This window comes from Ascaphus truei, chromosome 17, assembly GCF_040206685.1.
Source record: "Ascaphus truei isolate aAscTru1 chromosome 17, aAscTru1.hap1, whole genome shotgun sequence".
NCBI classification, from domain to species: domain Eukaryota; kingdom Metazoa; phylum Chordata; class Amphibia; order Anura; family Ascaphidae; genus Ascaphus; species Ascaphus truei.
In genome coordinates, this window is record NC_134499.1 from 29,733,148 (window position 1) to 29,747,007 (window position 13,860).

General features: G+C 45.8%; 1 protein-coding gene across 14 annotated transcripts in view; it reads right to left on the bottom strand.

The window, feature by feature from the left end:
- Positions 1-13,860, bottom strand: part of EEFSEC (eukaryotic elongation factor, selenocysteine-tRNA specific) — a 137,548-nt gene that overhangs the window by 66,335 nt on the left and 57,353 nt on the right. For 13 of the 14 annotated variants that reach the window (XR_012788608.1, XR_012788609.1, XR_012788605.1 and 10 more), the window contains 2 exons: positions 10,532-11,173; positions 526-682 (listed from right to left, as the gene is read on the bottom strand). Coding sequence is in view for 7 of the 14 variants with exons in the window: in XM_075574562.1 (XP_075430677.1) it covers positions 526-682; positions 10,532-11,173 (799 nt within the window). In the remaining 7 variants the exon portion in view is untranslated. The remainder of the gene's footprint in view (positions 1-525; positions 683-10,531; positions 11,174-13,860) is intronic. The other variant, XM_075574566.1, reaches the window with a different exon arrangement.

Sequence of the window (13,860 nt, forward strand, 5' to 3'; positions counted from 1 at the left end):
GGTAAACCTCTGCCTGTACTCTGACTCTGTTTGACTCTCTACTGCTCTGACCTTGGAGCCGTGACCCCGACTACGCTGCTGCACCTTGCCCCCTGACCCGGATATTCTCCTCGGTCAGGACTCAGTCCCTCAGCCCCGTGGTCAGTTCCCATATCCTGCCTCAGTCCTGCAAGTCAGCCTCCTGGTTAGAGAGGAGCACCGTCACAAGCACTATATTGTCTATTATACTCTGTTCCTTGAGCAGAATCCCGCATATCTTTTGAGTTAATGTAGGAGTTCTCAACTGCAGTCAAGGGCCCCCAGCAGGTCAGGTTTTTAGGGTATCCCTGCTTCAGCACAGGTGGTTCCATCAGTGGCTCAAAGACTGAGTCACTGATTGAGCCACCTGTGCTGAAGCAGAGATATCCTGCAGACCTGCTGCGGGGTCTTGAAGACTGCAGTTGGGAACGCCTGGGTTAATGCATAACCCCGCCACTGCCCACTCAATTCCTGCATCAGCTCTGGGACTGAAATCAATCCACTTACTTGGGATTCGGATTTTGAATTTTCCACTCTGCCCGAAGCTCCCTTCAATCACGCCGTCCTCTCCGGTCGACAGTTTTACTTTTAACCCAACAAAGAGCTGGATGTTGGTTTCCTTTTTGAACAAGGAACGTCCAATCACACTGTAATCATCATTTACCTGCAAGACAGACCGGCACAGGGATAACACCCATCAGGTTGAGATACATCACGTTTTTAACATTCACAAGGGGAGCAGAGGTCCCCAACTCCAGTCCTCAAGGACCACAAACAGTTCAGGTTTCAAGGACACCCCTGCTTGAGCCCAAGTGGTTCAATCAAAAGGATTGGGCGAATGACAGGATATCCTTGAAACCTGGACTTTTAACGGTCACTGAGGACCACGGACATACAGTATAGAAAAGTGGAGAACAATATGCATTATTAACAAGTTATGTCATGTAACACCTCCCCTAATTTCTCCTACTTTCCCATTCAACCAAGCATTTTACTGGTGAAAATTACACTCAAGGGCCCTTATATAATAGTAATGCTGCCCTAAAGAAAATGATTGTTGAAATGACAACATTCCCTGTCTTGTAGCTTAAAGGAGCATTTATAGTATATAAAAAACAAATAGAAAATTCCCCTAGGTGGGAAGCTGGTCTTCGGAGTTGAACCGCATTAATTTAAGCTCTGGGGAGCCCTTGCTTCCAGAGATGCTTACGGTATTTTATTCATGTTTAGAGATCCAGAGACACGCAGGCCAATAGGAAGCCGTGATGGAATGATGCTGCGTCTTCCTATTGGCCCGCATGTCCTCGTGACTGCAAACAGCCATATTGCTCGCCCGCCGGGGCTGCTCCTGACATGACCTACCCAAGTTTCTTGGGAAGCAGGGTGTCTGTGCAGCTGAAATTAACGCGGTCTAGCGCCGAAGACACATTACTCCCCACCTAGTACAAAAAGCCCCCCCCCCCCCAAAAGCCTATGTGTAAACAGACCTTTAATACAAAATCATGAATCATTTCCTATTTTCCGAGAAAAAATATATGACTCAAGCATCAAAGATTCAAATTGTTCTACCCCCCTCCCCCCCCCTCGTTGGATTATAAAATCCTGCTTTATCTGAAGATGAAACAATATAAAACTCCATCAGATGTGCCCTGCAAATTACCTGCAAGGTAGAGGAGATAGCCAATAACTATGCAGAAATATTCCCTGAAATAACACAGGTGTTCCTTATTTTTAGACTTGGCAGAATATAGGTTCTGCATTTTAACGTATACATTTTGCAGAATTGCATTTTTTCCAGCCCAAGGAAATACATTGTGTATTTTAAATCGTTTTTAGATTATTTCGCTTTGGCGTGCCCACATTGGTGTGAAATTATGCTTAAAATAGGGAGTTAATCGTAAATGATGACATCTTAATGCCAGATGCCCTGTATGGCAGAGTCCCTGCTGCATGTTCCAAAACAAAAGAGCAACTTGTGCTACAGTCGCAATAATGTGGAAGCCATCACCCACAATTTATAAAGGAATTAAGTGATATTTTCATCAGGGAGAAAAGAAAATATATACTTTCCCAGTCTCCCTGAAAATAAAAGGGGGGTAATAGCCTGTATATTACTGAAATGGTGCATTGTTTATTAAAAAGAAAAAAAAATGGCTGGCAGGGAAGTGTTTATTTGCGTGTCCTTTCCCAGAATCCCTAGCTGCAGTAGGAGCATTGCATGCTAGGAGATAATGGGATAAAGCAGGGCTGCAGACCTATCTGAGACATGTGATATTTTTATTTGCTGTAGAGAAGTTTGCCGCGTCGCCGCACGGGAACACAATCGTGTCGTCTCCCCTGCTGGCTGACGCGCCACCGCACTGCATGAACCAACCCGCAAGAAGACATTGCGGCCCGCCTGATTGACGTTAGTGACTGGTGTGCGGCTGACACGCCGCCAACGCGCACGCCGCCGCCGCCGCCACCACCGTGGACCCAGCCTTAGAAACAGACATTCTGCTACTGAAATTCTACCCTCCCAATTCCTTCACCAGCAACGAAGCTGAAACCCTTAGCTTTTTCTGTCCTTTTAGATTTGAATGCCCCTGGGAGCTTCCAGAGGCTCTAATGCAACAATGGCACTGTCCCTACGCAGAATATCCATCGGGAGATCATTTTCATCCCTTCTCCTCATGCTAAAAATAATATTCAAATGTAACGAGCCACGGGGATAGAAATGGGTGGGATCTGAACTCGGGGACACAGCGGAGTGGAGGCCTTTACAGTGAGGTCAGACTCCTTTTTATTAAAACTTCAAAAAGGTTCAGGGCTTTAATGCCAGACAGAGCCGACCCCAAAAGTGAGTTAAAGTGCTCCATAAACAAAGGATTATTGCCAAAGGAAGGCGGAAAGCTCCTTGCATCTCTTGTTGACATTGTCATATGACCCTAGTGGTAGAGGAACAGCGCTGGATATTTGTATTTAATCCGCTGTAACGTACAGTGGCATTTCAGTTCACTGACTTACATCGCTCTAATCATTTCTTAACTCTTCTAGTGTTGAAGGGAGCCTGCAGCATATTAGCACTGAAGGGGTTAACACTTATAGGCAGGGCTCGACAAATTATGCAAGACGCTATTCGCCAGACAAGAAAGGGACTCGCCCCTCCCCCCATTTTTTTTAATGGCACTGTACAATGTATGACGCTACTCTAGTTCACGTGACCCACATCGTGCAAGCGCGCATCACCGGAGACCATGGCGCCATGTTTGACTATGTCTTATCATGGCCGCGGTTATCGTTGTTTGCCATTCTTTGACGTTTTGACGCTGTCTATTTCTGCAGTCTGGGTGCTGGCCTGAGTAGAAAGGTTACATCCCACGTTCCTCTCCACCATGTCACACGATCGCTCCTTCTCCCGCCACCCCACGTTCCTCTCCGCCATGTCACACGATAGCTCCTTCTCCCGCCACCCCACATTCCTCTTCACCATGTCACACGTCCTCTCCTCCTCGCACCACTCCACGCTCCTCTCCACCAGGTCACATGATTGCTTCTTCTCCCTCCACCCCACGTCCCTCTCCACCATGTCACACGATCGCTCCTTCTCCCGCCACCCCACGTTCCTCTTCACCATGTCACACTATCGCTTCTTCTCCCTCCACCCCACGTCCCTCTCCACCATGTCACACGTCCTCTCCTTCTATTTGGCCAGGTGTAGTGGCAAGAACTAGATTCCTTTCTTCTGTAAGGTTGCACAGATTTGGGTACATTTTCTCCGTCTTTTGGAGAGGTCGCATGAACAATACTGGAAAAGAAACAATTTTGGCAGATTCGTTTTGGCAATCTCCTTCCTTTCTGTATGCATGTAACAGCTCAACTTTGTCTAGGAAGTGCAGGTATTTATCATCACTGTTCTAGGTCATCTGGTTCTTGGTATCTCTATGTGTTCTGTGCCCCAATCTGTGCTCTTTCCACCTGGAGAGGAAGCTCGGTAGTTCAGCTGAAGAAAATGCAAAAATATCTTTGTTTCTGACGGTTTCTGGGAGACCAATCAACCTCACGTTGTTTAGTCTCTAACTATTTTCCAGATTGTCAACTTTCGCTATAAGGTTTGTGTTCTGTTTGGTGAGGAATTCGAGCTGCGTAGACATAAAAGGTCCTCTAAGTCAGAGATCCTCTGTTCGACTTGCTCTATTCTATTTCCCTGTAGTACTTACGCTTTAATTACAGACACGTCTCCTTTAAATCGATTCAATAACTGGTAATAGAGATTCGTGAACTTGTTTTGCGATGTTCTGTGACATTAATGTATTAGCACCATCTAAGCTTTTTCCCCTGTGACCCTTTGATCAGCAGAATATTTCTTCTTAGGACTTCCTGGGAGGGTAGGGGGGGGGGACACTTCTTTCCGACTTTCCCCTCTTAACTCTTAGGTCCCGTGTTGGTCCTAGGAGTTGAGGCCTGGGACAGGAACCCATCCATAAACCTGAGCGTGCAAGGTTAGTTTTGTTGTTATCAGTTGTGCTCATAGAACTAGAGTATACTCATCTCTTTTGGGGTATTTTATATAATTTTGATTTAAAAACACCTCAAGATGTTACTCAATTTTCTTACATATGATGATCTTTTCCCTTTACTCCTGTTCCCTTTACTCCCAAACAGGGCCTACTGTAATAGATGATCATCCAGTGGAAGGTCCTGACAACCAGCTCCATCAAGCTCTCTACTCCTCACCACAGGAGAGAACGCCCTACTCTACTTCCAAGTTTCAGGGGGGCTTAAAAAAGGGAAAAAAAGTTTATTCCCTTAGCGACTTGTTCGGTGTTCCCCACTTTCTGCACCCTTGGAACCAATTCCGTCGACGGATCTGGCCACTTTTCTAAACGTAGCTCCCGCTGTTGAAGCATACTTCACTGCCCCAGCTTCTACCAGCTCAGGGCCCTCTTCCTGACTCACGCGCCAGCAACCACCACCGTTTCTCCCTGGTTCCCGTGAGGAGGTTCCTCTTAGTCGCAGCAGCTATCGTCGCTCCTTACCTGCTCCCTGGATTTCAACATGAGCCTGCCGAACGTCTCTGCCTGCTCTCCGCTTCTCCGACTGGTAAGAAGGTCAACTGATGTATACATGTAGAGGTATCAGTACCGTGTTAGCCGAGCTTCAATAATCAAAAAATAAATAGATGATATCGTTCTGTGGCTAACGAAGACACTGTTTTTAAGTATACCTTTTGCTTCATTCATTGTAACATCGCCGGAAGAAGAGATCAGTGTATCTCAAAAGCTCGCACAAATAAAAGCATTTCGCTAGCCACAGAACGGTATCATCTATTTATTTTTTGATTATATATATATATATATATATATATATATATATATATATATATTATACACACACACACACACACACAAATATATATATATATACACACACACACACACACACCCACACCCACACACACCTTGAGAAAGGTTCCGTTCCGGAGCCGAAACGTCGGGATTGGTAGTCTGTCTACACATGCCTTAATACACTTTTTTACCTTCTGGAAGTGAGTGCTGCCTCTTTTTTGCCTGACGCAAGGAGGGTAAGATGTTTTGTTTATTTTTATGGGACTAGCACCACTATTGTTGTTCATTACATAGAGTGCCAGCTGCTTATTTTGGTTATATATGTGTATATATATATATATATATATATATATATATATATATATATATATATATATATATATATATATATATATACATATATATATATATGCAAATATAGCTGTATGCTCATCTGCATGTCTTAGGCAGGTCTGCAACCCCGCCTTTCCCCATTATCACCCAGCATACAGCACTTCCACTGCAGCAAGGGATTCTGGGAAATGACATGCAAATGAGCACAGTGTCACTTTTTGCCTCAATAACCATTTTTAACATGGTTCCCTATAGGCTTAAGCTTGCTGCATGGTCACAGCTTTGAGCACAGCCAGGGTTAAGGTGCATACCCAGAAAACCACCCACAGACAGCTGTTTCGACCTTGATGGGTCTCATCAGTGTGGGGTTGATTTTACTGGGAATGCAAGAGAGGCTTATGGGATAGGCTAAACCATAATACTGAGTTAAGTTATGGTGAGTAAAAAAAGTGACAAAAACCCTCCACAGGAATATATATATATCTATATACACATATATACATACACATTTATATATATATATATATATATATATATATATATATATATATATATTATTTTATTTATTTATAAAATATTTTACCAGGAAGTAATACATTGAGAGTTACCTCTCGTTTTCAAGTATGTCCTGGGCAATATATATATACTACAGTGGGATCAGCAGACATGTATATTGAAGTTATGTCCAAAGTCACAGGCTGACACTTTCAAGGATGGCAATAAATCACTGTGCAATAAAGAGAAGTATGGAAATCCATTGGGAGCCCCATAAACACGATAAGTAAACATGTCTCGCTTTTATTCCCAGCCGATGATTCTTTATTAGCGCTGTGTGCACAAAGTTATTATTTACTGTCCCTGCCTTCACTCCCCATGTTATGACGCTACTTAGCATGCCTTCGCCACTCAGCCAGAACCAAACAAAGCCATGTGCAGACTTGAAAGCAGGTGAAATCCTTTTCCTGGCGTCTCCGTGTTTGTTAACAGGTAAACCCAGGTCCGATGGCACACGAGTCATTGCTCAGGATATATATTGGAGCGTGCATGAATTATAGCTTAGTGTGAGTCTGACCAGACAGGCATTTTTGGCATCAGATTTGATACACCATGCAATTTTGGGTCGATAGGGTTAATGCCAGCTCAGTCCAATGCTAAAATAATGTCGAAAAATGAAGTCCGCAAACGCCGAAACATTTCATTATTAGATGCGGATCAAATGACTCATAAATCCTCCAGTTTTTCCAAATCGGCCGGTATTGAAGCCGGATACACAGGACTCTCTGCCTTTTAATGCATCCGGTGCCTCTGTTGTTATACATTTTCGTGACCTCTCGGCGTCTTTCAATATCAATAACTTTGTGTTTTTAGGAGAGAATGACAGCTACTTAAAAAGTGAGAAACCCACATAAAGATAATGATGGCACATTCCCCGACATGCTGCAGCAAAACTAATAATCCAGAGAACTTGGGTAGTATCAATAACATCCTACCCTCTTGATGTCGGAAACTTCAACAAAAGTATGCCTGAATGTAAAAACAAGCTATCACCATGTATCTTCAATCCTTACCCTGCCCCCAGCTCCTAAACACAGAAAGTGGCTGCAGGAAGATGGTAGCAAAGCTTACCAAAAAACACAAGGTACTTCTATATTTTGAGGCAAATTTCTCCCCTAAACTTAGATTATAAACGCTATGGAAGAGGAATTTTCATGTATATTGGTCCCATGTAACATCTGGGTCTCGGAGCCATCAATTTGTGTCTAGATTTAAATTGTAAAGGTATTGTGCTGTATTCAATGTTAAAATACTCCTGTTCATTGCAGGGTAGGGAACCATTGAGGTTTATAGCTGGGGTGCGCAAACTCATCTCCCTGTGGCCCCCTGCCTGCTCTGATCCCCTACTCGCGTCCCCCCACCCTCCCCCGCTCGGCTGTCAAATGACGCCACGGATCACCTGGCGTAATTTGCAGCCAGGGTTTCCATGGCGACGCGATGCTGGAAAGTTTTGGTAAGTAAAGTTACAGAGGCCTCGTGTGATCCCCGGCATTTAATTTAAATGCCTCTGGAGAAGCGCGGGGCTTCTGTAGCCCACAGAAAATCTCGCAGCCCCCCCCCCCCCCCGCCCAGTTTGCGCACCCCTGGTTTATAGCATCTTCCTGGTTCATTATCCCTGATGAAGATTCAGGATCAGTAGGTTTCAGAGAAAAACATCAGCAATATCCTTAAACTTCTCAAAGAGGTTTAAAGGAGCGATCCACCCCAACTAACCTCCATTTGTTTGCCGGACTGGAAGCGAGGCGTCCTCCAGCGCTGAACCACACTACTTTCAGCTCCACGAACCCCCTGCTTCTTGAGATACTTACTGATGAAGTGACTCCCGGGGTTTTTTTATAAAAGGGATTTAAATAGCCGTTCAATAGGAAGCTGAAACCGATGATGTGGTAGCTTCCTATTGGTCCGCGATATTGCAACCATTGGTTTCCCCTGTGCAGATTTAAAACCGGTAACCGCACCGGTAAGATATCTCGGAAGCCTGGAGCTGAAAAAAAGTGGCGTTTGGTTCAGGGGAACACCGTCCTCCCGCCCTGTAACAAAATGGCGGCAAAAAAAGACTTTTGGAATTGCCAATCATGTTTCTATGCAAATTATGCCACATAATGAATCAGCTGGCAGGACAATCTTATGAAGTGCGCTTGTTTTGGAAGTGTAAATATTATCTACGGTGTCTGTAAAAATCCCATGTACAATGTCGCGAACCGCTCGCTGTAACTGACGCGTTTTGAGTCCCACTGGGCGAAAAGGGCTATATGAAATAAACTTATTATTATTACCATAGACAAATGTCTGTGTTTCCATAAACAATAAAAATAAAATGTAAAAGCCGCCTTGCGGATTCCCCATACGTGTATAAACCAATTTCCTAACTACAGATATTACTTGTATTTGTTTATCTATGTTGAACATGTCCAGGACAGAGGGAGGTGTATTGGGCCAACAAACTATCCGACGAGAAACAAACAAATAAACCTTATTGCTAAAAAAAAACCTTTAAGACACGCTTGAGCGTCCTCTAGAGCCAACCACTTGTATACTGTAGATCAGAGCTGGCCAACGCCAGTCCTCAAGGGCCACCAACAGACCAGGTATTAAGAATAACCCTGCTTCAGCACAGGTGGCCCAATCAGATTGACTTGTTCGACTGAGACACTAATTGAGCTGCCTGTGCTGAAGCAGGGAAATCCTGAAAACCTGACCTGTAATGGCCCTTGAAGACTCGAGTTTCCCACCCTTGGTCTAGAATAGATGTATTAGACAATGATTGGCGACAACACCCCCTGTTGGTGGGGCATCCACAGAGCCGACGCTCCTGGATCACGAAAGGGTCAGGTGCCCTGCCCTAAGTCCCAAACCCTGGGACGCCAGATAATATGAATACCTGGGAACCTGGCACACCTTGTCTCACTGCTCTGTTCTCATAATAAGACCGTGCACCAGTCTCTGCTTGTAAAGTGCTTGTAAAAAAATAAATAAAAACCTGCTTTAATCTCTTGTAGGAACTTCAGGCTCCGTTTGCCCTCCCTGTGACTGCCAATAAATCAATAAATAATACATTATCTCCCACAAGGGCACAGAGTTATTTGGCTTACTCTGAGCAGACATGAATGAGTCTGCGAAGATACCGAAAAGGCAAGACTTTGTTCATAACGCCATGTGTTACTGGCCTGTCAGGCAGCAAAAGAGTTAAAGGCTGGAGCACAAGGCATGATAGCGTCATTGCTTATTCTGTCTCCCCGAGAATGAAAAGGTTGCATTATATAAAGTATGAGCATTCACTCCTCTCGCAGCCTAAAGATTCTTCTCTATAAATATGAAAGGTCCAAAACACATTATTGGGAAAGCTATAATATTACAACCGGTGACCGTCTTCCCTTCTTCATCTCACGTTTGTCTTTTAAGCCCTTCCAAACACTGAGAAAGAACCCGTTATTAAGATGGGGGAGCCGTCCAGTGACCTTGGCGAGTGAAAAAGTCTATATACTGAGCTGCAAATACCAGGGGTCTCCAACACTGGCACCCACCAAGCCTTTCGTGGGTACCCGCGACCGACTGGTCAACCAGTTGATAATACGGTGTAGATCAGGAGTCTCCAACGCGTCGATCGCGAGCTACCTGTAGCTTGCCGACAGCTGCTCTGTGCGGGCACTTGAGGTCTCCCCCCGAGGTAAGTGTACTTCATGTGTGTGTGTGTGCGTACTTGTTAATTGGTTGGTGCCTGCAACTCTCTCCTGAACTCTCAAGTGTGCCCTAGAGCAGGGGTGCGAGATTTTCTGGAGGGGGGCGCGGCTGTTACAGAGGCCCCCGCACTTCCCCGAAGGCATTTAAAATAAATGCCGGGGATCGCACGATTTTTACTTACCTTGCCTTCCAGCAACGCATCTCCATGGCAACCCGGCATCAGCGGGATCATGTGACGTCACAAGCCGCGCGGGGGAGGGGGGGAGCCGGAGGGGAGAGGAGACAGGGCGGGCGCATGAAGGAAACTTTGTGCGCCCCTGCACTACAGCACAAAAAGGTTGGGGACCCCTGATATACTTTAACACTACGTAACAAATTATTGTTTTTGCTGCCAGTGAGGATTCTCCTGTTGGCCATAAGACAGCTGTTTACTGACTAACAAAGGTGGTATTCCATGGGACACCTTCCAGGCCCAGAAGATACGTTCTCTTCCAGCAACGGAAGATGTCTTCCGGTTCACCGCCACAATTTACTATAATATGGCATTAACTGTCTGTGCAGCTTCCAATCAACATAAACCGTGGGTCATACAGTATATAGTAACTAGCTCTTCTTACCCTCTCCGCCTGGCCTTCCTTGTGCTTTAGCTTGAAGACTTTTAGCTTGGGAAGGAAGCTCTCAGAATAGCTCTTATCTTCCACACCTTCCAGTAACACCCCGTGAAAAGCAAGTCTGCAGGTGTTGGCATGAATATCCGTGTCCAGTTTGGACCCGATGACCAGGCACAGCGTGGGGCAGGTAACCGGCTTCTCAAATTCCAGCAAGGCCCATTGCTGCTTAGGTAGCGTCTCGCCCCCCTGCTGGCTATCTACTTTCTCCTGCTCTGAGGTCTTGGGGTCCTTGGCGATGTAGCATTCCTGGTACAGATACTCCTTTCCAAAATCAAAACTGTTGGCAGACGTTTCGTGGTTGAAGTGGGCTGGGGGGAGGCTGAAGAACATCACCTTTCCCATGACGGTTTCGTGACCGACGGTGATGTGGAACTTGGCCTTGGTGTGAAGAGATCCTTTGAAATATGGGATCTTGGTGACAGATATTATGGCCGCGTGGATGGTGTGCAAAGACTCAGGGGTACACACAAGTCCTCTCTCCAGCAGCTTGGGATCGAACTGAGTCACACAGATGCCCAGCCGGTCTCCCTGCATGGCACTGATCACGGGCTTGTGAAACATTTGCATGCTCTTCACCTTCTTAGTCACCTATTTGGGGAGAAAGAGATGTAAACTTATTTAGTGCCACATTTCATTTGCAAATATCACTTGTGAGCACATTCACATGTCCCAGACAGGTCTGCACTCCTGCTATCCACCATTACCTCTTAGCATGCAATGCTTCCACTGCAGCTAGGGATTCTGGGAAAGGGCATGCACACTGTCACCTTTAAATCCATGTTAACATGGACCCCTTAGTGCCACATTCAAACTTTACGCTGAGTGCATATAAAAGGTCAGCTAAAAAAATAAAAAGTGTTGAGCGGAAATCATAACCTTCTTAAACAACGAATGTTTAAAAATGCAACAAATAATGTATTCTCTTTTCAGTTTATTTTTATTTCTTGATGTTATAACATAGTAATTCCTACAAACATATTAAATATTTATTTTCTAATTGGAGCCGTCCAACAAGTTGTTTCTAAAAGTTATACATTGATATGAAGCTTGATTATTTCTGATCACCTTGCTCACCACGTAGTCTCTTAGATTATTACTTATTTTATTCTGCCAACGACCTCCCCGTTTCCTGCCCCTCCCAATAAATAGACATACTACAAAATGTATGTTGTGACAGAGGGCTTTATTCCCCAATTGAAGTTGATTGCACAGTGACTTTGAACCCATGCCCTAATAAGGGAGCCATAGTCCCATTATAGAAACGAACAACGAATCAACAAACTTAAGCATGCACTTACATTTCATACAAATGAGAGTATTGCGATGCCTTGTAATATTGTGCCTGATTGACAGCACTAACAAACTTAAGATAAATAGTGTGAAAATATATGAATGTGTAAAGCTTCCTTGAAATGAGTTGGGCTACAGCCCCAGCGCGTTGCACACGCGACGGGGTGCCTGGCGGCGCTCATTCCCTGGATCAGAGCAATCTGATGGACTTCAGGTATTGCGCGACAGGGGGGGAGGGGGCGTGGCGAGGGCGCGGCCATGACGTCACACGGCTGGTTCACCCTCATTGGCTGAACCGCGATGTGGCCCACGCTCGGCTGCCGCACCAAAAGACAAAAATCTTGTCTTTTGGCAACGACGGTCGCGCATCGTGCGCCCGTACACACGCCGGCTGGGGCCTGAACCACAAAGGGCCGTACTTTGTGTGCGGCGTGCACGCCGTCTCACGCAGAGCCGCGGCCACCGGGGACAAAGCCTGACAGGGACCCTGCAAAAGGGACTGAAAACATGATACTTGACAGACTTGCCCAGAGTGAATAATAGTACCTCTTGCCACAAGCCAAGAACCTGGACTGTTCAGGTCTGGTCAACTTGGCAAAGTCCCACCTGCACACAAGGGAAATGTACCTGCCGCCCTGTCTGCAAGACTCTCGTCCCCAGGAAGAGACTATGAATGATTTATTCCGTTTATCAGTCGCTGGAGTGTAGCATGTAAAGGGACACAGCTTTTGCTGTCTAAGCTGTGGTTACAATTACAACAGATCTTTGTCAGATAATTAAGATAAACAGCACAACATCAGGGACGGCCAATGCCAACGGTTTTAGAAAATCTAAGTCACACACACACACACACACACACACACACACACACACACACACACACACACACACACACACACACACACACACACACACACACACTTCATTCCCTGTCACAGTCGGCCCAACAGACAGGATGGGAAGTATTATTCACAAGAGAAAGCTACTTATTAATGAAGTTTGATACGGAGTCAGAGCTCCAGGGAGCAGTACTGGTAAACCACAATCAATCGGAGACTTTGTAAAGCGTCCCGTTTTCACAGGCCGACTACATGGGCTTTTCCTGACATTCTTAAAGCAATTCATTTAAACTGCCTGTTTGACACATTGTCATGTTGTACTGTATGTGGCCAGTGGGATACTAGTTCTTGCATATAAATAAGCGCATAAGTGGTGGAATCTACCTCTTGTATCAGGGGGGGCCAACTCCAGTCCTCAAGGGCCACCTCCAGTCCTCAAGGGCCACCAACCGGTCAGATTTTTAGGATATCCCTGCTTCAGCACAGGAGGTTCAAATCAGTGGCTCACTCGGCATCAGCACATTAGAGTGCCTAACTAGGCAAGTGTGGCGGGCTTTTGGGCATTTTAATTGATTTTGATTGTGTTGTTTTGCTAATCCACACTGGTGCACCTGGGGTTGGGGATATATTAGTATGGGCATGCTGTTCCTTCACTGCACCACCCTGAGGAAGGTCCCGTTTGCGGGGCCAAAACATTGGCGATTTGTGTCTTGTTTATCTTCAATATATATTTTCAACCATCTAACCCCGAGTGCTGTCTGCTGATTCCCATGCAAACGGTATCGTATGCTTATTTATCTGTTATGGGACATGCACCTACTGTGTATTGCAACAATTGGAGTGCCGGCTGTGTACACACACACACACACACACACACTCACACACTCACACACTCACACACTCACACACTCACACACACACACACACACACACACACACACACACACGTAAGTGTCCTGTGCGTTCAGATGGAATTGTGCCAGCTTCTGCATATCTGTAAGGCCTTGGCCAGGAACGGGCGCGCAGGCGCTCGTGCGCTGCGCCCTGCTCGGCCAAGCGATTCGTGGCCGGCTAAGTGCGCGCGCGTCTGGGGGCGCGGCCACGACGTCACGGAGCTGGTTCGCCCTCATTGGGCGAACCGCTCAC